A 23,313-nucleotide genomic window follows, 5' to 3' on the forward strand; every position below is an offset into this window, starting at 1 on the left:
ACTAACCATTTACGATTAAGCCAAATGTCTATCGCTAACCCTTCCCAGATAAGTCAAAATACATGACATCACTAACTTTTTACGAATAAGCCAAACTGCCACCGTTAATCTTTCATGAGTAGGCGAAACTAGCTACTATCTAAACCAAACTAACTGTCACTCCTATTCCCACTAAGCACCTGTCTCAATATCATTTATTTCGTTAAAATTAACACAATCTATGTGAAAGTAAACTCATAGATCAGATATTATCATTGTAAAATTTTATATTCTATTTATTGTCATGGAATTGAACTGATGCACATCAGTTTTTGGTGAGAGCTTCTGAATATATGTCACTAATCTATTCCTACTTCATTCCTATTTGGGAATGTGACACGACTCGCCGCATTTGGCCTAAATACGTATACTATATACGTATATGGTTGTGTAAAATAATGTTTGATGTCTGCTTTGTTACATTTATCAGGGAAGTGAATTACCGCAGATGATTCCAGAAACAGAACGTAGTGAGCTTCACGCAACATTTAAGAAATTAGATACAGATTCGGATGGGTAGGTACTATAAGGCAGTTCTACTGTTAACGTTACAGTTAACACCTCAAATACAACACATTTTTAATTAGTTGCGTATACACTAACAGAGATATGCATCAAAATTAACTCAAAGGATGTTATGCATTTAAGTTTAATCATAATTTATGTTTATGCAACATATCAACCATGAAGCCATTGGACATGTACTACTGGACCAGCATTTAAATAATATCAGTCACTTTCCTTTTCCATTTATATCACATATCGAAATTTATAAATTTCATTTATATTTCAGTCATCTAAAGTATGACCAGTTACAAACACAGTTACCCAAACAGATGTCCCAACAACAGGAGCGCTTCCTTAAGGAGGTATGTAACGATAGCCATATATCGTATCGTATTTTCACGAAACATTTCGCAACTATCGGATAAAATAAAAAATTCACAGAATCTTAACACTGTGATATTGCTATAATTGAGTGCTTGATTTAATTACTTTCTATCCATTTACAGTTTAAATTTGTTGTCCTACTAAAACGCGAAATTCCCATCACTGGCCAAAATAACTGATTGCTAGAGTACCGGTAAAATATGAAGACTTAAGTTCCATATATATACAGAAGAATTTTATATTAGTTTCAAGTCTAAATTTGAGGGTTTTTTTTTTTTTTTTTTTTTAAAGAACGGTTTAAGTACAGTTATAATTCAATGTATTGTACTTGAAAATAAAATCATTATTCAAATACAAACTTCATTAAACAATATCAATAATATTTTCAAAAATAGTACATAGTAATCATACATGCAGAGTTCAGAAGATAATATTTTAAATGAAAATATTTGTGTTTTTTGTAGGTTTACGACATTACGAGTTCTAATACATTCTTTGGTGTAGACGAGTTCCTGTTAATGTCTTCCCTAACCAAACTAGTAACAAATATGAAGTAAGTACATGTAGTAGTGTAGTTCTTTGTGCCAGAAATGCAGCTCTTAAATAGTACTACATTCACTGTTTCTCTGTTTATCATTTATATACACGTATATAGCAATCGTAGTATATGTGTGAATTCATAATTGTGCGAACCTGTTCAAGAACAGTTTTGCTCTGAAATTCGATTGCGTCAAAATAAGAAAGTTTTAATTTATCTATTGGCATCTCTATGTTAATTTTGTGAGTGATGTTTGGAGTCCAGATATGGACTTAATGTTTTTGATTCACCAATTGTACTTGTTTTTACCAAGAATGTGTGGGTTTTTTTTCAGTGATTCCCTACAAAGCACTTTTCAGAAATTAAATTTTAATAGTCTAAAGGCAGATATCATAGCATTTGTGGTGAGTACTATTTACTGTTTTAAACAATGTCGTTAATATATACTGGTAACCTATATTATCTGTGTGGAAGGTTTGTATATATAATATTTTATACCATGCGGTACCAAACTAAATAACTGTATAAAAAGCAACCTGAAGACCGAAACAGATTATTATTTGTATAATTCCATTGTTAACCTTTATCTGTTATCACTAAAATTGAAAGAAAATATAACCATAAGAAAAATAAACTACTTACGAATAGTTGAAAATGAGAAGCTCCAGAATGATCCGGCCTTTTTGTTTCTAGGAAATTTTCCAATCGGTGGACAGAGGTCAGAAGGGGAAGATCTCGTTAGAATCCCTCCGTGAGGTACTGTCTGGTGTGTTAGGTCGTGACCTCGATAGTGACGCTTCCCTGTGGAACAAAATTGTGGAAAATATCAACCCAGTAAGTAAGATAGACTGGACATTTTGCTGGAAAACTGAATTCAGTCGTCACTTTGCAATTCAAATAAAATCATGGATACAGGAATCTTCTACGTTGAAATCGTTGATATTAAGATATTATAAAACATCATTTAGCTTTTTTTTTTAAATGGATGTACGTATTTTTTTGAGAAAAAAACTATCAATGTATTAGCTTGAAAAGCATATAAAATATCTTACCACTTATGGGTGTGTCTGTTTCAGAGTGAGGCTATCCAAGTGACGAAGATCGAGTTCCTAGCCTACATCCCTTACTTCATGTCGCTGAAACAATCTTGATGTAGCGTCTAACATGGACATTCTACTAAACTAAGTGAAATACGAGACTCGGTAGAAAGTGAACGAGTTCACAGTTGAATTGGTGACAAGGAAAGCTGAACTTTCTTTATGAACGTTTAACTGTTACAGCTTCATTCAGCGATATTGACCTTCAGGAGAAAAGTCTGTTGCGTGATCTTCATATGAGGAACTACACGTGAATGAAGGTCATTCTAACCAATGGATACACTTTCGATGCTAATAGACAATACGACAGCTTTATTGATAGAACAAATGATGGTCTTTATCTGTGCCATGCGGTACAATGTACATACCGTATACCGATAACCGATTTTTATGCGCTTAATATTTTCGCGATTTTCCCAGGATAAATACTCCCCATTTAATATGTAAAATTTATCTACTTTTAAAATATGGGAGCAAAATTTCCAATCACTTCAAAACTGATTTTCTCATTTTTTAAAAGTGAAAACCGCGAACATTTTGACCTGCGAAATAGCCGACTGCACGATAGAAGGTATAGGAGTTCAGGACATAATGTAGGTCATGTTTTACTACATCCAGTTTTTCTTTCTCTGCAACAGCCTGTGATCATTATTCATTATCTAGTCATATATATTTATTTGTGCGCTCTGTCTTATCCGTCCATTTGTTTTCAGACACCTTAAATTTTTGAAGTACTTTCTACATATTAAGGTTTAACCTATAATGAGTTAAGTTTAGCTAGCAGCCTTTAATCAGTGTCTTGTCTACTTTTGATTGTATATTATCATAATTTGGCATTTGAAAGTAAAATCTACTAGTTCGTCAAAAAGGAATTTAAAAGTTGTTAATTGTAATATTTGGCTTTATTGCGCACTATATCTTATAATTACACATTGATGTACTAAAATCGGGTTCGGGATGGGGTGGGCAAGAATACAATGCCCAAGTCTACAGCATTCAGCAATGCTGTTTTTGTGCCTATCGTAGTGCTATTTAACGTCTCATAATTTTGTCTTCTATGTGTGGCTATGTCATTGTGTGTCCAAATATCATACCCATCATACAACAAAATTCCAATATCAAACGTCATTAGAATAAACACTAATTTTGATCCTGCCATTTTAATTGCTTGCTATAGAGTATGACTTAAATATTGCAAAGTTCAGACAAGTTGATAGCGAGATCTTGGATATCAGCCGTCATTTAAATGTACATTTCAATTGGAAATAAAATATTTTCATTCTCGTAATGTTTTGCAGTTTTCTTTTCATTTATAACACAAATCAAACTTGTTTCTTATTTTCTAAACACATTGATAAATCTGTAGCACGTTCAAAATGTAATAACGGTTACAACATCATATTATATAGGTAACAAGATTGATCAAACAGCCCAAGTACTGGCACCCATAACATGTATTACTTTTATATAGCCAAGTGCTACCACCCATAACATATATTACTTTTATATAGCCAAGTGGTACCACCCATAACGTATATTACTTTTATATAGCCAAGTGCTACCACCCAGGGCCCGCGGTGGCCGAGTGGTTAAGATGTACCGACATATTACCACATGCCCTCCACCTCTGGGTCGCGAGTTCGAATCCCATGTGGGGCAGTTGCCAGGTACTGGCCCCTGGTCGGTGGTTTTTTCCGGGTACTCCGGCTTTCCTCCACCAACAAACCTGGCACGTCCTTAAATGACCCTGGCTGTTAATAGGACATTAAACTAATTAAACAATCAAATAAACAAACAAGCTACCACCCATAACATATATCACTTTTGTATAGCCAAGTGGTACCACCCATAACGTATATTACTTTTATATAGCCAAGTGCTACCACTCATAACATGTATTACTTTTATATAGCCAAGTGGTACCACCATAACGTATATTACTTTAATATAGCCAAGTGGTACCACCAATAACATATATTACTTTTATATAGCCAGGTGGTACCACCCATAACATTTATTACTTTTATATAGCCAAGTGGTACCACCCATAACATATATTACTTTTATATAGCCAAGTGGTACCACCAATAACATGTATTACTTTTATATAGCCAAGTGGTACCACCAATAACATGTATTACTTTTATATAGCCAAGTGGTACCACCCATAACATATATTACTTTTATATAGCCAAGTACTACCACCCATAACATATATTACTTTTATATAGCCGAGTGGTACCACCCATAACGTATATTACTTTTATATAGCCAAGTGGTACAACCCATAACGTATATTTCTTTTAAATAGCCAAGTGGTACCACCCAAAACATATATCACTTTTATATAGCCAAGTGGTACCACCCATAACGTATATTACTTTTATATAGCCAAGTGCTACCACCCATAACGTATATTACTTTTATATAGCCAAGGGTACCACCCATAACATGTATTACTTTTATATAGCCAAGTGGTACCACCAATAACATAAATTACCCTTATATAGCCAAGTGGTACCACCCATAACGTATATTACTTTTATATAGCCAAGTGGTACCACCCATAACGTATATTACTTTTATATAGCCGAGTGCTACCACCCATAACGTATATTACTTTTATATAGCCAAGTGCTATCACCCATAACATGTATTACGTTTATATAGCCAAGTGCTACCACCCATAACGTATATTACTTTTATATAGCCAAGTGGTACCACCCATACCATGTATTACTTTTATATAGCCAAGTGGTACCACCCATAACGTATATTACTTTTATATAGCCAAGTGGTACCACCCATAACGTATATTACTTTTATATAGCCAAGTGGTACCACCCATAACGTATATTACTTTTATATAGCCAAGTGCTACCACCCATAACGTATATTACTTTTATATAGCCAAGTGGTACCACCCATAACATATATTACTTTTATATAGCCAAGTGGTACCACCCATAACTGTATTACTTTTATATTGCCAAGTGGTACCACCCATAACGTATATTACTTTTATATAGCCAAGTGCTACCACCCATAACGTATATTACTTTTATATAGCCAAGTGGTACCACCCATAACGTATATTACTTTTATATAGCCAAGTGGTACCACCAATAACATAAATTACCCTTATATAGCCAAGTGGTACCACCCATAACGTATATTACTTTTATATAGCCAAGTGGTACCACCCATAACGTATATTACTTTTATATAGCCGAGTGCTACCACCCATAACGTATATTACTTTTATATAGCCAAGTGCTATCACCCATAACATGTATTACAAATTTTTATATAGCCAAGTGGTACCACCCATAACGTATATTACTTTTATATAGCCAAGTGGTACCACCCATAACATATATTACTTTTATATAGCCAAGTGGTACCACCCATAACGTATATTACTTTTATATAGCCAAGTGGTACCACCCATAACATATATTACTTTTATATAGCCAAGTGGTACCACCCATAACATATATTACTTTTATATAGCCAAGTGGTACCACCCATAACATGTATTACTTTTATATAGCCAAGTGCTACCACCCATAACATAAATTACTTTTATATAGCCAAGTGGTACCACCCATAACGTATTTTACTTTTATATAGCCAAGTGGTACCACCCATAACGTATATTACTTTTATATAGCCAAGTGGTACCACCCATAACGTATATTACTTTTATATAGCCAAGTGGTACCACCCATAACATATATTACTTTTATATAGCCAAGTGGTACCACCCATAACGTATATTACTTTTATATAGCCAAGTGGTACCACCCAAAAATTATTACTTTTATATAGCCAAGTGGTACCCCAATATATTACTTTTATATAGCCAAGTGGTACCACCCATAACTATATTACTTTTTATATAGCCAAGTGGTACCACCCATAACGTATATTACTTTTTATATAGCCAAGTGGTACCACCCATAACGTATATTACTTTTTATATAGCCAAGTGGTACCACCCATAACATATATTACTTTTATATAGCCAAGTGGTACCACCCATAACATATATTACTTTTATATAGCCAAGTGGTACCACCCATAACGTATATTACTTTTATATAGCCAAGTGGTACCACCCATAACGTATATTACTTTTATATAGCCAAGTGGTACCACCCATAACATATATTACTTTTATATAGCCAAGTGGTACCACCCATAACTATATTACTTTTATATAGCCAAGTGGTACCACCCATAACATATATTACTTTTATATAGCCAAGTGGTACCACCCATAACATATATTACTTTTATATAGCCAAGTGGTACCACCCATAACATATATTATTTTTTTATATAGCCAAGTGGTACCACCCATAACAATGTTTTGAATACAGTTCATTGTTTCTTTTCAAAAGGAATTTAATATTTACTCTATTGTTACGTCCCGTCCCTCCCCTCTGGGTCAGAGTCAAAATTTAAACAAGTTCTGTTCCCTTCCCCCAACAATTTTGTGGCCAATTGGTACATTCCATGCAGAACTCTATTTACATTTATGATTATAGCCAAGTGGTACCTTTATATAGCCAAGTGGTGCCACCATAACGTATATTATTTATATAGCCAAGTGGTACCACCCATAACATATATTACTTTTATATAGCCAAGTGGTACCATCCATAACATATATTACTTTTATATAGCCAAGTGGTACCACCCATAACATATATTACTTTTATATAGCCAAGTGGTACCACCCATAACATATATTACTTTTATATAGCCAAGTGGTACCACCCATAACATATATTACTTTTATATAGTCATATCTTCTTAAAGCAAGCTTTTTTCTTTGGTGTAAATTAGTTATTAGACGAAGGATTTTAGTGACATTGATCTTTGACCAGTATAACAAAAGGCCTTTTATGTATTGAAGCTTATAGAGGGCTGCTGAATTTGGTAAAATATTCTCACTTTCTAAAGGATTTCAAAAACCTTTGTAACATTATAGGTGCCCATACCTTTGAATAACATTGTTTTTGCTTCATTCAAAAACTGATATGTCCTTAAATGACCATGGTTGTTGATGGTAAACCAAGACCCTTCAATCAAGTGCAGCACTACATGTATGAAAGACTTAACCAAGAGGCCCAGAGGGCCTGTATCGCTCACCTGGTTTGTAATGCCAAGTTATGTTTTGAATACAGGTTCATTGTTTCTTTTCAAAAGGAATTTAAATATTTACCTCTATTTCTGTTATCAGTCCCCGTCCCTCCTGCCCTCGTGGGGTCAGAGTCAAAATTTAAACAAGTTCTGTTCCCCTTCCCCCAACAATGTTTGTGGCCAAATTTGGTTACATTCCATGCAGAACTCTAGTACAAGTAGCAATTTATAGAATTTATAGCCAAGTGCTACCACCCATAACATATATTACTTTTATATAGCCAAGTGGTGCCACCCATAACGTATATTACTTTTATATAGCCAAGTGGTACCACCCATAACATATATTACTTTTATATAGCCAAGTGGTACCACCCATAACATGTATTACTTTTATATAGCCAAGTGGTACCACCCATAACGTATATTACTTTTATATAGCCAATTGGTACCAACCCTAACATATATTACTTTTATATAGCCAAGTGGTACCACTTAAAACATGTATTACTTTTATATAGCCAAGTGGTACCACCCATAACATATATTACTTTAATATAGCCAAGTGGTACCACCCATAACATATATTACTTTTATATAGCCAAGTGGTACCACCCATAACGTATATTACTTTTATATAGCCAAGTGGTACCACCCATTACGTACATTACTTTATTATAGCCAAGTGGTACCATCCATAACATATATTACTTTTATATAGCCAAGTGGTACCACCCATAACATATATTACTTTTATATAGCCAAGTGGTACCACCCATAACATATATTACTTTTATATAGCCAAGTGGTACCACCCATAACGTATATTACTTTTATATAGCCAAGTGGTACCACCCATTACGTACATTACTTTTATATAGCCAAGTGGTACCATCCATAACATATATTACTTTTATATAGCCAAGTGGTACCACCCATAACATATATTACTTTTATATAGCCAAGTGGTACCACCCATAACATATATTACTTTTATATAGCCAAGTGGTACCACCCATAACATATATTACTTTTATATAGTCATATCTTCTTAAAGCAAGCTTTTTTCTTTGGTGTAAATTAGTTATTAGACGAAGGATTTTAGTGACATTGATCTTTGACCAGTATAACAAAAGGCCTTTTATGTATTGAAGCTTATAGAGGGCTGCTGAATTTGGTAAAATATTCTCACTTTCTAAAGGATTTCAAAAACCTTTGTAACATTATAGGTGCCCATACCTTTGAATAACATTGTTTTTGCTTCATTCAAAAACTGATATGTCCTTAAATGACCATGGTTGTTGATGGTAAACCAAGACCCTTCAATCAAGTGCAGCACTACATGTATGAAAGACATGAGGGCCTGTATCGCTCACCTGGTTTGTAATGCCAAGTTACGTTTTGAATACAGGTTCATTGTTTCTTTTCAAAAGGAATTTAAAGGATTTACCTCTATTTCCGTTATCAGTCCCCGTCCCTCCTGCCCTCTGGGGTTCAGAGTCAAAATTTATACAATCTCTATTCCCCTTCCCCAAAGGATGTTTCTGGCCAAATTTGGTTACATTCCATGCAGACTAGTAGTGATTTAAAGGATTTACCTTTATTTCCCCTATTGGGCCCCGCCCCTCCTGCCCCCGGGGGTCATAGCCAAAATTTATACAAACTCTGTTTTCCTTCCCGCAAGGCTGTTTGTTGCCAAATTTAGTTACAATCCACGAAGAACTCTAGGACAAGTAGTGATTTATAGAATTTACCTCTATTTCCCCTATTGGGCCCCGTCCCTCCTTCCCCTGGGGGGTCAGAGCCAAAATTTATACAAGTTCTGTTCCCCTTCCCCAAACAATGTTTGAGGCCAAATTTGGTTACAATCTATGCAGAACTCTAGGACAAGTAGCGATTTATAGGATTTACCTCTATTTCCCCTATTGGGCCCTGCCCCTTCTGCCCCAGAGGGGTCAGAGCCAAAATTTAAACAAGTTCTGTTCCCCTTCACCCAAGGATATTTGTGGCCAAATTTGGTTACAATCCATGCAGAACTCTATGACTAGTAGCGATTTAAAGGAAATGTTGACGGACGGACGACGGACGGACGGACGACGGACGGACGGACGACGGACGCCGCGCCATGACATAAGCTCACCGGCCCTTCGGGCCAGGTGAGCTAAAAATTATCTATAGGTTAGGCCAAACTCTTCCTGCTAAAGAAAGCCATCAAAATTACACTTTTTTTCCCATTCTCCGTGGATCTTTCTGGCTAATTTGGTTAAAACATAATCTGACTCACCATTTATACCAATCTGTTTTAATTTCCCCAATGACGTTTATTCTAGACAAACATTAGTTTAAATCCTTAAGGACTAGTAGCAGTTTAACAGACTAACTTCTATTTCTGTATTGGCCTCGCCCCTCTCGGCATGTGGAGGTAACCATTTATATTACCCATTACATACATGATATGCTTCTCTTCCCCTATGATTTTACTTACCAATTACGACTTTAATCTAGTATTATTTCACGACTTATCAATATCAGTTTAAAGGAAATGTAATGATGACAGATGGACTGACACATGGCTAGTTGACAACATACACAGATGAAATATACAGTCGTCCACTACATAGAAATGTTTGAGAGTTTTAAACATACATGTATGTGGGCTCAAAAGAACTTTCATGATAATCATCTAGAAACAATTTTTCTACCTTGTTACAGTGACCTTGCCATTCAAGGTTGATCAAGCAAAGTTTTTAGAAAGACCTGGATGAAGTTTGAAGTTTGAGCTTGATAAGTCAAAGGGAATCTGAGTTACCATATAGAAACCTAGCATGGGCATTGTTGAAATACACAACAGTATACATATATCGTAAATGATAATGCAAGAAAATAGCTAAAATATACCATGTCAAATAATTTCCTTTTTATTAAAAACCATAATTAAAGAAATATTCTTGGGTATGTTTACTTTCAGCAGAAAAACATGGGCACATGCAGTAACTCAAACATTCCTTAGCCACGTACAAAAAATATTATTCTAAATACAAAGTTACAAACAAGTTAAAATTAAATGATGAACGCACCTAAACTTGATATCTATACAAAAATGTAACATTTAATTTATTTTCCAGCAGGTTTTGGTTTCGTTGCTTCATTTTTAGACTTTCCACGTAAAAAAAGGAAGTAATATCAAAAGTACATTCAAATCCTGGTATGCATGTATATGCTGTAGTAACTTATTACAAAGGGTATATTACTAACCAGACAGTATTTTTCACAATTTGTGGTACAGAAGATCTGATTCCTTTAAACAAAACCTAAAAATTAGTTTAATATGATCATGTATCCTTTTTTACCATAACACATAATTTTAATCAACACATGAACATAACATGTATTCATGAGTAATTTGTATACAATATGACTACAGCAACATTAATCTTTTAAGACTTTAATCTATTGATATGTCAATAGATCACTTCTATCATATCAAGTTCTAAGTACAGTAACAGAGCATGACCTCATTTTGCACAACTCATTACTGTAATCATTTTTTTAAATCTTTTTTCCCCTTTTTTAATTTGGAATCAATATTCACAGAACATTCAATAAAACACCACCATCCAATTCTAAAACACGATCATTCTACAAACAAACAATCCTTTCAAAAAAATTCTACATCAATAATTTACATTCAACACATCAGTTTCAAACAACATGTACTCCAATGATATAACATGTACTAAGTCAAATCACAGGGGCCCGTAACTACTAGTACGGTTTATATTATAAAATTTTCCTATGCTTTCAGTCACTGGGTACATTATATCCCAATAATGTACCCAGTGACTGAAAACATATAATATAAACAGTAGTTACGGACCCCTGTGGTCAAACCTGTAAATAATGGACAATTACTCATTAAGTACAAAGCAAAAATGTCATTTACAGGGAAGTATCCTTATAACTAGGAACACTATTTTGAAGACTTGTTGTGTCCCTTTCAAATGATGTTTACTTATAACAGATAAAAAATTTAATATGATCTTTTATTCAGTTTTCATGAAGCATTTAACAGCAAATTATTGTTCATTAAAGATGCTCCACCGCTGACAAATATGTTTTCTCAATCAAAAACAGGAGCAGATGAATTAATATTTTCATCAGTTTTAAAAGTTACTTATTTTACACCATAACCACCATTGAAAAGTTTGAGCTTCTAGTTTTACTTCAAGATAAATGTATCAAAAAATAATTAATTGCATCCCAAAAAAAATTCCGTGGCACTATGGCCTATATGGAATGAAGTACTGAGTGTGCATGAATTGAATCAAAAGCAAAATGAATAATTTCATATTACTCTTTGTATAAATTAAACACACATATATACATGTATATCTACACGATTGAAAACCAATTATTGTTCAAATGATGAGAATAATTATGCTCTGTCGACGATGAAGCATTTTACTAAATGAAATTTGGTTAGAATTCAATTCATTACTGAATCAGTGCAGCATCCCTTATGGACAGGTGTCTGCTGTATGTGTTTAATTTGCTATGACAGGTTAAACTGTACATTTTTAAGTTCATATGTTCTCAAGATCATGATCATTTACCCATGAAATGTCATGATGAACCATGCATGCAATCCAGTCTTGGATGAAAGTTGGAAGAAAAGAGAATTCAAATACTTCTGCAGAGATCAATACCTATGAATTGACATGTACAAAATTAAGAAAGTTCATACATGAGTATATAGCCTACATGTACATCATCAATTATAAATCTATTTCAATGATAAGTGCAGGTTTAAGTGATGATAACTAAACAAGAATATGGTACTGCAAGTTGAATTATTAATTTTATTAGCATATAGTATTATATACTGGAATCAGTTCAATTTCTAATGTCAAAGTTATAATTAATGAGGAATTCAAATATAAATCCATAGCTCCATATCGCCGTATAAAATGTAGCTACCCAAGAAGATCTAATTTACAACACAAATGAACACATTTACCTAAATGCACCAAATTTTGTAGCAAAGTAGAAACTTCTCAATAGCTGCAGTTATATAGCTATTGTACTGTTCCTAGCTAGCTGCTGTATATTATAGAAAACCTAGTTGAAAGACTAATTATAAGGTATCAATATCTGTCTGATAATTTTCATATTTTCCTCAGTTTAGATATTGAAGATAAATGTTATATAGAGTATAGAGTTTTATGGCCTCATATAACCAAGGTAGTACATGTATACAATTCAGGTATAATACATAATGGGAATCTTGATTCAAACAAAGGGAGATCATTCTAAAAATTGCTGCTATTTTTTTTCTAAAAATTTCAAACTTGTGCATTTTGTATGTTTTGTTTCTGGTTTTGATGTTGGTTCCTTATACAGTAGGGCACATAATCGGGCAAGATTTCAGGTTGTTACACTCAGTTTAGGTGAAAATCTCCAAGAATGAAATTTTAGAAAAATATAACTCCTATAAATTCTTTCAAAGAATTGACTGTAGTATACAAAAAAAACATGTGTATATATATGCTGGTCAAGGATTTATAAGTGAGAAGGATTCGTGTCTGTCTCTTTACACTACTAAACACCACGCGAGACGCTTATGAACCGGGAATAAAAACCGTTTTTCTCAACAAGTACTTGTCTTATCGAGTCAAACGAAACACCAATGTAAAGTAAATTAAATTTCACAACGTTTATAACTTGCTTTAAAGACGGAAGATTTAGAAGAAATGTCTTAAACTATCGTTAAAAAAATACGACCGCTCATGAAATGGCAGCACGCTTCAGAAAGTAAGACGGTAACCCTCGCACCCCCATGCTACATCAAAGGCTGCGGCGGCGGATATCAAAGGAAATCAGTCGTCGCCCAACGTCACGGTCAGTGCACAAACACAAAAGCGCCTGCGCTGTCTTTGCCTAAAACTCCGTGTGACTTATCCTTCTCATATACGTCCTTGATGCTGGTATTTTTTTTTATAATTATCAAGAAATTTTAGAATGATGAAACAAAAAAAACAAGGGAACAAACCTCTTTAGTCAGACATGCATGTGACTTCACTCGGTATTTCTGCAAGACTGCTGTCAAGATAATTTAGTAGGATGATATGGAGTGGGCAGTTATTGTTGAAAAATAAACGACAACTATCACAAAAGGAGATTAAAATTTTTCAGCTTGAACATCATGCACAGTGTTGCAAGTGACAGTTAAAACATAGTCTAATGATGACCTCGAAATAGAATGTACAAAGTTTTTCATGGCCTCTATCATTACTTCAATGATTTAATTTTAAATGCAAACTTTTGAATGATGATGAACAGTTACAAGGCCTAGCTATAGGGTAATAACATTTTTGAAGTGACTGAATGACAGTTGCATCACTATCTTCATTTGTATATCTGTTCCATGACCAATAAATATTCTACAATATTCTATATGAGCCAAAAATCAACATATTGTGAATCAAATATTTCATTCAGTATTTGGTGACTAGAATTCTTTTATGTTTGCTTGCAATCAAAATACTTAACTCATCAAATTCTCTAAAAAATCATAACTACAGTTGTAATATACTACGATACACCAAACTGATACTTTATATATTCTGTCTCTTGTATTCTATCAATAAAATAGATACTTTTTACAATTGAACTTAGGAAGAAATATTTGAGTAGTAGTAGATTCCAAAAGCTGTACATATAAACCAACTAGCTCCGACCCACCACACAAGGAAGGCCATCAGTCCCCTGTACCATATCGGTGAGAACACCAGTCTAAGGTTAGCCATGGCCCAAGAGAACTGGGCAGCGGCCTCTGTCACACTGTCTGGTTCATTAATAGGCGTAGTAGCGTTACTGGCTAAAATGTTAGCTTTTCCTACACTGTAGGACGAAATGTAATTCTCCACCTCTTTTCCAAACATGGCTGACCAGGAGAATTCTCCGAGAGTTTTATGTAAAAATGTCAGAAACAGAAGCAGTACGAGCGGAGTGATATACTGAAGTGCTACAACACATAGGTAGTAAAACACACGAGCCACCATCTTCTGTAAGTCTACGCTGTTCACACGTCCCGATTCTTTCTTTAGATTCTCCATCCGAAGGTACGCTACGTTGAGGTGACTCTGTAGATGTGGTATAAGCAGAGAAAACCTCAATACTATGAATATTACAGTCAATGCAAGTCTCCAGATCTCAAACATGTGTTCATCCATGAGGCGGTATGTCACTTTCCAGTGCTTAGCACAGATAACATCTCTTCCGATAGGCTTGAACCACAATAGCAGTATAACCAGTGGAAGAACAAAGTTCACTTGTAAAAGAGCTTGCATCAAGCGTCGCTCCTTGTGGTATTTTAATGTATCAAGATGTAGTTTTGCATACCGTAACCCAGGAAATGTTAAAAGAGCACCAATGAATGAACAAAGAAAGGTCAAAATGATTTTGAAGGTCAAGAACGATACTGGCCCATGTGATTCGAGCCCCTGCTCCTTAAGGAAGTTTGTGGCACTCTCTGAGAAATTGGCGTAACCTTCCTGTAACCCAAGTTCCAATGTCGCTGAATCAATGACAAGTACTCCCATTGCTACTACTAAGAAGAAGAAACCAAATGTTACACATAAGATCTTCTCTCCACCCTCATCCGACTTAAAGTACATGGCTGTCTGGGCAATTAATAAACGAAGACAGAATCCTATTGCTAATAGACACCATAGCACACTGACATTCATTTCTGACCTTTGACCTATAGTGTAATATATTTCTGTTAATATGTACACAACTATTGCAGATGCAGAAAAATCCATCAACCACTGGTATTCATCGAAAAACTTGAGCTGTAACAGATCTATAAGCTCTACTTTAGCTGTTTCTAGCTCAAGAGGAATATTCCTTGGTACAGTAAAACCTTCCGTATTTCCAGCACCATTCTTGTCCTTGCGATTATCAAACTTTCTGTTCTTTGCTTTGCTTGGTGCACTTGGGGCGGCCAAGCCAGCAGCCTCTCTAAGCTGAGCCTCTGTAGGGTGTAAAAACCGAAATAACTTTCCACACAATAGCCATCGCCCAAAGGAAAAGTGTTTTGCCAGCTTCTGCAAAACACTGAAGACAATGAGGCTGAACACAAGCTGGGCTCCAAGGATTGCCATATTTAAATCCTAATGATAAGTTCTTAATCTGGAAAAATGAATGCATTTAATATAAAGTTTCATATAAAAATATATATTAATAATTACAGCTCAATAGTAATTCAGTATACATACATTCTATATGCATACCCAGTAACTTGTTTTGGATGAATTTTTATTGCTTTGTACACAAGCGTTGATATGTCTCATGATATATAATATTTATATAGTTAAGTATTGTAGTGATTATAGGGATTTATTTCATCTGTCTTATAATTATTAGGTCTATAGATTGTTACCAGTATGATGTCCATGTGCTGTTGGAGGTATAGTACCAGGGACATACAAACATAGTCCGCTAAACCTGCCTATATTATTAGGCTTTTTTAATTTTTTTTTTGCCTAATATATAGTCAGCTCGCGGTACCTCTTAAAAATGTGAAATCGTAGGCCAGATTTGGCCTACGCTACGTCAGCGGTATATTTCTAATATATCGTCCATGAAATGCCGGGAAAACATACACATACCTATATATTGGGATCTTATGTACTTCACTGCCCCCATTTTACATCCCATTTATGAAATTAAACAACTCTGCACAATGAAATACTTCCGAGACCCTTCTATTTCGAACATTTGTAATGGCCGCCGTATACACATTGAGTAGAGCAAACGGCAGCCAATCAACTTCGCTTCCGGTTTTATTTTTAAAAAACCACGTGTAGTTGAAAGATAAACAAAATGCTAGCCAGTTAGAGTTTTTAAAGTAAAATCATGGTCGACATACACGACATGTTGTTAAATATTCAAATTGAACACGACTATTGCTGGTACCGCATAACTTTCGCGATATTCACGTTGCATATACATGGTAGAATTTTGTTTATCTTTCAACTACACGTGGATATATAGTACATGTATACATTATATGTGGTTCCACCTGATTTTTGTCAGTCCTAACATTTTAAGTGTCATAATGTTGATAATGGAATGTTTGTCAAATTGTGACCAAGTACCCGTTACACCAATTGCAATCTGATAAAACTTGCATATGCGCAGTTTATTGAAGCACAGGTACTGTACCTAGCTCGTTTCTTTAAAAAAACATAACATCTTGTAAGATGTCATTTTTTACACACCAAAGTCTATGAAAGTGGTAGTTTCTGCTCCTGCTTAGCACTCAGCATACAGGGAGTAGGACCACTGGTGCTCGTTGTCAGTATACGTATAATGTGACTGGGTGGGGTGTGTTGCTTGGTGTCTTCGGCAGCATGCTTCAGTCATATAGCACTATAAAAAGGGCAATAGTTCCACTATACAAGAAGCCACAACACGAACATCGCAGTTTCCCAAAACAGGCACCTCGCACAACAAACCACTTTATACACTGCATACATGGGAGTCCGTCCTTACATGACCCTGGCTGTTAATAGGACATTAATTAATCAATCCAACAAACAAATCATTGTTTTAACGAGCCAGGTACAACGTACCTTTGATTGAATATCTGGTTTTAGATAATCAGATTACAGTAAGTTTTACAATTTTTCACCCTAGGGAGATACACAGGTGTCTGCTTCTGTTGAAAATACAATAGCCTAGCTATCCCTATACTATATTTGAGGTACATATATATATCTACTAGGCAATTATATTTTTTTCCAAACCCATAAGCAGACGCCTGTACAGCATTACTGTGGCCTATATCCAACAGTGGTATCAGGACTTCTCCTAGCTATTGGTGTAGCGGAAAAAGATATCACAATCTGACTGACTTTTCCAGTCAGAAGGTGATATCTTTTCCGCTACAACAGTAGCTAGACTTCTCCCCGACCTGTCCAAATACCTACAATGTCCATTATGTAGACCCAAAGTAAATAAATATTACATGTGTTACTGTAATTTACTTTACATAAAATAGGCCTATATCTATCTTGCAATATTTGAACGGACGCTATATTTTGACAGGCCATATTTGTTGATTGATGGCCGACGCGTTCGGTTGTGGATGACCATACGATTCGGCCCGAGAAGTGTTGAAGTACAGATAAAAAAGTACATCCGTATGTGTAAGGGATCTTTGATTATCTTAGTCAATGAAAGATTTTAAAAAATGTTACTAGCGAAAGTCCTTGAATATTTACCTCTGCATCCAGTAGGCTAGTGTTCGGCGTTCGGCCTGCTTCTTTCGCCGGGCACATGTGTCGCTTATAGCATTAGAAACTGTCTACCGCTTATATCAAAAACAAATATATATCATGCATTTTATATTCAAGCAAGTTATATTTTATTTAAGATTCTATCTTAGGTAAAATATTTTTTTCAATTGACTTATCAATTGAAATTAAACATAAAAAAGCAAATTAGCTTACAAAAAGTTTCAAGGGGAAGTAACTCGTGAAGTTTTGAAGTGTGCCACAATCTGAACTGTAGACTGTACTTAGTACATGTAAACAGAAACATATATACATATGTATATATGATTCTATGTATATATCTTTGGTGTAAAATAGATGATTGCAGTAAACCATTTAAGTCTGTTTTAGGAAACGCATGCAACATTACTTATCATACACAGCTAGGCGCTTGCAATTGCACGTGTTTATGATTGAAAAGTTGGTGTAATTATCAATTTAGATTAGGCCTATGTTTGATGTGAAAGAGAAACTTGCTATTTATAAACGTTTAAACACTGAAAAAATGTACATGTATTTTGGTAAGTTTTAGAAATGGGTTTAGAAATAGATCCGTTACTAAAACAAATTATGGATTTTAATTTTCATTGTGATTCGCATCAGGTCCTTGTAAATATATGTATACATGTACATATAGATGTCTGTTTCTGGTAAATCCAAGGATAATATGTTAGGAGAACTTTTTGAATTGAATTTTCTGTCTGTAATCTTTCTAAATCAGTCAGTTGTGCGGTGAATACACTATGTACGTAGCTTTAAAGGGTGATACGGGATGGAGTCCCTGTGATGTCAATCAAACTGTAGAAAATATATTAATCATGATGAGAGTAGACTATATATATAACTAGTGAACATCACATTCGCTTGTAGATCATTTATATTTGCTGTGAAAAGTACAACGGTATATGACTACTGATTAACTCTAGTTAAAAAGTTGCAAACAACAAACATGTAAATGTAACTCATATGTTTAGGAATTCTTGGGACTCTAGTTCTAGAAAAGCAAATAGTATCATAGCTTCAAACACAAATAGATTTGCGTATCCTTGTGCTGGGAGTTTTAGTTACTGAGACATTAAATGAATAAAAAGTCATCTACGTGAGTTTAAGAATTAGTTACAGTTTACATCAGTATGAATAGAAAAAAATAAAATTCTACATATATATATATATATATATATATAGAAAAATAAAAAAATGAAACACGTTGTTAGTTTAGCATTAGCGCTTTCATCATGTTCTTCAGATGCTTAACAACATGAGATGACGTCATGACAGTATAGTCATTGTGTATTGTGACGTCATATTAAGGGAGGTAATTATACATATAAACAATTGATTTATACAATTACAACAAACGATTCAGTTTCGGTTTCAGAGTTCTAATAAATTGTTTTTCTTGTTCTTTTCTTTGGATGGTATTATTATTTAACATTTTATAGAACGGAAATATAGTAAACCTTTTCTTTCCGCAAATGTCCAAATGTTCACTTAAATTTATTTTCCTGTACTCCGGTACATTAATATGTTGTTTATGTACACGGACACGGGCCCTCAGTGTATTACTGGTCTCTCCAATGTAAAATTCCTTACATCCGGGGCATGTTATTACATAAATAAGGTCTTTCGAATCACAACACATATTTGCATTCACTACGAATGTTCTGGAGTGGAATTTGAAAGATTGACCTTCTGTAATGTAGTCGCAGGTTCCACATCGTGGGTCCATACATTTTTCGTCCATGTTTAATAAGAGGAGGCAGACACGTCTTGTTAACAGGGAAAGGGCTAGGCAGCAACTGGTCCCGGGGCCCCGGGGAAGGATATCGGATTGGGCGGCTGTTCTCAATTACTGGGATAACATGGTCGGGTACATAGTCATTTCTGTAAGATAACAGAATAAAAACATTACTTAGCACAATTTCAACACAAAATACTAAAGCTGTTCAACGTTTTGTATGACACCTAGGTTGTAATTAGGATTTGAATGTACATGCAAAAATGTCAACAACGTATCAATAAAAGGGTTGTTTCGATATGAACAGACGATTCACGAAGAAAAAGAAAAAAGGAATTGTGAAAATATGCAATTACAATTAAATTATTAAATTCCGGCAACAACATTTTAGTGTCATTCAATTGAAATCCTAAAATTCAATCATGGTTAACTACAGTTCCTACTTATGGCAAAAACTGGCTTTAATATTCACGATTTTTTCATGTTTATAATCTGTAGTCAGAAACATGCTTTAGGATACTTTTATTCAAAGGTATTCAAATAATTAATTGTCAAAATGTGTTTCAATGATATTTTTTCGTTGACGATAAATCATGTATAAACATTCTATTGCGCAGGGTTGAACTCGATTGCAACCCTTCTAAATGGTTTTGATCAAGCTTGTTCTGAACCACCGATATTCTCATCTGTATTCATATTAGAACAAAGGTACATACCTATCACTGAACATCTGTGTCAGTATACAGCTGGACTCTGTATCTGTAATATTCCAACAAAATTCTAAGTTTTCGGCACAGTGGTATTCATAAAAATGATATATATACGAAATCTTTGAAAACATGTTATTTGTCTATGAACTGTTTTAAAGGTTTTTATAAGTTAAATTATAACGTAATTTAAACATTAAGATAATACAGACAGTTTTTAGAAAATATAACAATATCTTAATACTACTCCCACTTACTGTCACTGAAGATCGGCATGTGTACGGCCTTTAATGGATGTGGGCCCGCGCGGGTAGTTTTTGGTACAGCATTTTTCTTGGGGTTCACCACAGGGGCCAGTCTGTTCTTGTCGATAGGGAAAGGACTTGGAACCAACAGTTCCCTAGGTCCGGGGGCAGGGTACCTTATAGGACTGAAAAGAGAAACGGAAAATCTTTAAAGGCCCTACTGATATAGTGGCTGAAATATATTTCCATAGATTTTGATTTTACTTTTGAATTTAATTATTTTTGGCCTTATTATTATCGGATTATTAAAATACTTACTATCTTTAAATAACCGTTTTTTCTCATTAGGGTCTTTAATATTCCGACAATCGATCAATTAACAATTTTCCCATGGGTCAGTAACATCTTCTAACTTAAGTTTCAGAATTCTATGCGTATAAAGTTAGAAATATGCACCTAGCTGTATAGGTTTGTATTTTATCATTGATCAATGATCATTATATAAGGATTATTTTTCTAGCCTCTTATTTTTTGACATGAAACATTAACACATGAATATTTGAATTCAAATTAAGATAAAAAGGAAGAAGGCACCAGTCTTATCTTATGTATTTAATGATTGTAAAGATTGTTTAGGTTATCTATTGTACAATTCAAAATATCGATAGTATCAACATACTTTGAGTTATTAAATGCTTCAGGTAGCAAGGTCATAGATGGCCAGTCAACGACACTGGAACTCGCACCTAAAGTCAAAAGTTAGTTCAAGAAATGAAACGGAAGGAAATTAACCATGCAAACAGAAATAAACAACGTAAGCAAGGGTGCTTGCGGCCTTGAAGAACTCCAAATTTCATTAAGAAAATCATAATAATGAAATTTTAATTTTAAAAGAAAAAAAATGAAACAGGAAACAAACTATAAGAGTAAACAAAACACAACAAAAGAATGATAAGATGAGGACTAACCTTTGATGGGTCCCGGGCGAGGTGTCTTTGGTACAGCGTTTTTCCTGGGATCTACCACAGGGGCCAGTCTGTTCTTGTTGACAGGGAAAGGACTTGGAGCCAACTGCTCTCTGGGTCCGGGGGCAGGGTACCTTATAGGACTGGAAGATAATGACTGTTTTTAATTCGTGTTTTTATAGCTAATTTTCTACATCGAATAAAATAAAAAAAAATGTAATGCACAACACATTTCCCGATTATTTTTGGGATTGCTTTAAAATTTTACCCATTAATGCATAACTTAAAAGATGCAAATAAGAAAGACAATCGTCTTACATTTCTAATTAGGTTTCTGAGTTGACATTAAGTACTTACTTCATATTCTTTACTGCTATGTTCAGTGATTCGTTTGCCTTCATGTCAGAGAAAGATGTTTTAACATCTGAAATATGTATTTCAATGTTGAAAAAAAAACCTGATATCTAGCCCGAGATACTCGGGCTAACTGATATTATGCTCCATTTGTTCTAAATTAAATAATTAATTTATTGCAAAAAGTGACACTATACCAAAACCAATATATCAAACAATGGTTTAGTATTTTATTTAAAATATTAAATCGTCTATAAATCATATTTAATTTGCTATTAAATTAAATATTAAATTTAAATTTTCTCAGCCAAATAAGCGAAAGACTCACCATTATAAGCATATTTTGTAGAATTCTGTGGACAATAACTATCTTTGGAACCAGTCCTGGACACGTAAATGTGATCGATCAACCTGTCGGGTTCAAATCCAGGTTCTTGTGCTGATTTTGCATCGTATATTTTGAATTTCTGGGCACGGACGCCGCGATGTCTAAGCATCTTTGTTGTTTCTGGTTTTGGTTCTTTTGGTGGAGTGGGAACAATGTCAAATGTGCAGATGTCGGCGAAGTTTACTATAGCTTTAGCACCTTAACACGAATAAAACTTAGATAAAAATTACATTGCTTGTCACAATTAAATACAAAGATGTCATGTAGTTCGCCAAATATTTTAGGCAGTCGAACAAACCATTTGTTTTCTTTTTCTATTAACAGTGTTAAGAGGTTCAGAAAAGCCAGAATATCATGAACAAACTACCGAGCAGCAGTCATTATCTGGAAACTATCGCACATAAGAATCGACCTCGCGACTGATGTTTGTGACAATAATTCCATGACATTTTAACCAGTCGGCAACCTCGTCCACAAACAAATAAAGATCCTTAATTCATAATATAATCAGTTTTGGTGGATTAAATACTAAAGATATTTTGCTGGCACTATTTTATTTGCAAACACTGTCATTTACGCAAACATTACCGGACCCCAAACATAACACATAACTGTCACATTTATAAATGTATCGCCAAATCAGATAATTATATGATTATAAAAAAACAACGGACAAACAATAGCATTTAGATGAATTGATATGTTGGCAATATACTTACTTTTCATTCTGTTTACGCGCAACGCCTGCTTAATGTTTGAAACTTCCATTTTTATAAAATATATTCCAGAGAAATACACCTTCCAGCTGCTACAAAATGTCGTCGTTTCGTAGCTACCGCCGCTAAAACTCACGTGAGCGA

General features: G+C 34.4%; 3 protein-coding genes across 28 annotated transcripts in view; 1 reads left to right on the plus strand and 2 right to left on the minus strand.

The window, feature by feature from the left end:
* Window positions 1-3,849, plus strand: part of LOC138327827 (uncharacterized) — a 35,447-nt gene extending 31,598 nt beyond the window's left edge. For all 25 annotated transcript variants that reach the window (XM_069274238.1, XM_069274343.1, XM_069274247.1 and 22 more), the window contains 6 exons: window positions 470-555; window positions 833-908; window positions 1,395-1,483; window positions 1,803-1,872; window positions 2,162-2,302; window positions 2,545-3,849. In XM_069274238.1, the coding sequence (XP_069130339.1) occupies window positions 470-555; window positions 833-908; window positions 1,395-1,483; window positions 1,803-1,872; window positions 2,162-2,302; window positions 2,545-2,619 (537 nt within the window). In that variant the 3' untranslated portion in view covers window positions 2,620-3,849. The remainder of the gene's footprint in view (window positions 1-469; window positions 556-832; window positions 909-1,394; window positions 1,484-1,802; window positions 1,873-2,161; window positions 2,303-2,544) is intronic.
* Window positions 3,850-10,604: 6,755 nt separating this feature from the next.
* Window positions 10,605-18,100, minus strand: LOC138327946 (transmembrane protein 161B-like). Its single transcript, XM_069274441.1, has 2 exons — window positions 18,006-18,100; window positions 10,605-15,909 (listed from the first exon to the last, which is right to left on the minus strand). The coding sequence occupies exon 2, from the start codon at window positions 15,879-15,881 to the stop codon at window positions 14,388-14,390; it is 1,494 nt and encodes a 497-aa protein (XP_069130542.1). The 5' UTR covers window positions 15,882-15,909; window positions 18,006-18,100; the 3' UTR covers window positions 10,605-14,387.
* Window positions 18,101-19,316: 1,216 nt separating this feature from the next.
* Window positions 19,317-23,313, minus strand: LOC138310475 (uncharacterized). 2 transcript variants are annotated; one of them, XM_069251705.1, is made up of 8 exons: window positions 23,173-23,313; window positions 22,394-22,651; window positions 22,069-22,135; window positions 21,715-21,854; window positions 21,426-21,492; window positions 20,759-20,931; window positions 20,511-20,553; window positions 19,317-19,940 (listed from the first exon to the last, which is right to left on the minus strand). In XM_069251705.1, the coding sequence occupies exons 1-8, from the start codon at window positions 23,219-23,221 to the stop codon at window positions 19,688-19,690; spliced, it is 1,050 nt and encodes a 349-aa protein (XP_069107806.1). In that variant the 5' UTR covers window positions 23,222-23,313; the 3' UTR covers window positions 19,317-19,687. The 2 variants fall into 2 exon arrangements, with proteins under 2 accessions (XP_069107806.1, XP_069107815.1); XM_069251714.1 differs by lacking the exon at window positions 20,511-20,553 and having other exon boundaries at window positions 19,799-19,940.

The sequence above is a fragment of the Argopecten irradians genome, chromosome 1, assembly GCF_041381155.1.
Source record: "Argopecten irradians isolate NY chromosome 1, Ai_NY, whole genome shotgun sequence".
Lineage (NCBI taxonomy): Eukaryota > Metazoa > Mollusca > Bivalvia > Pectinida > Pectinidae > Argopecten > Argopecten irradians.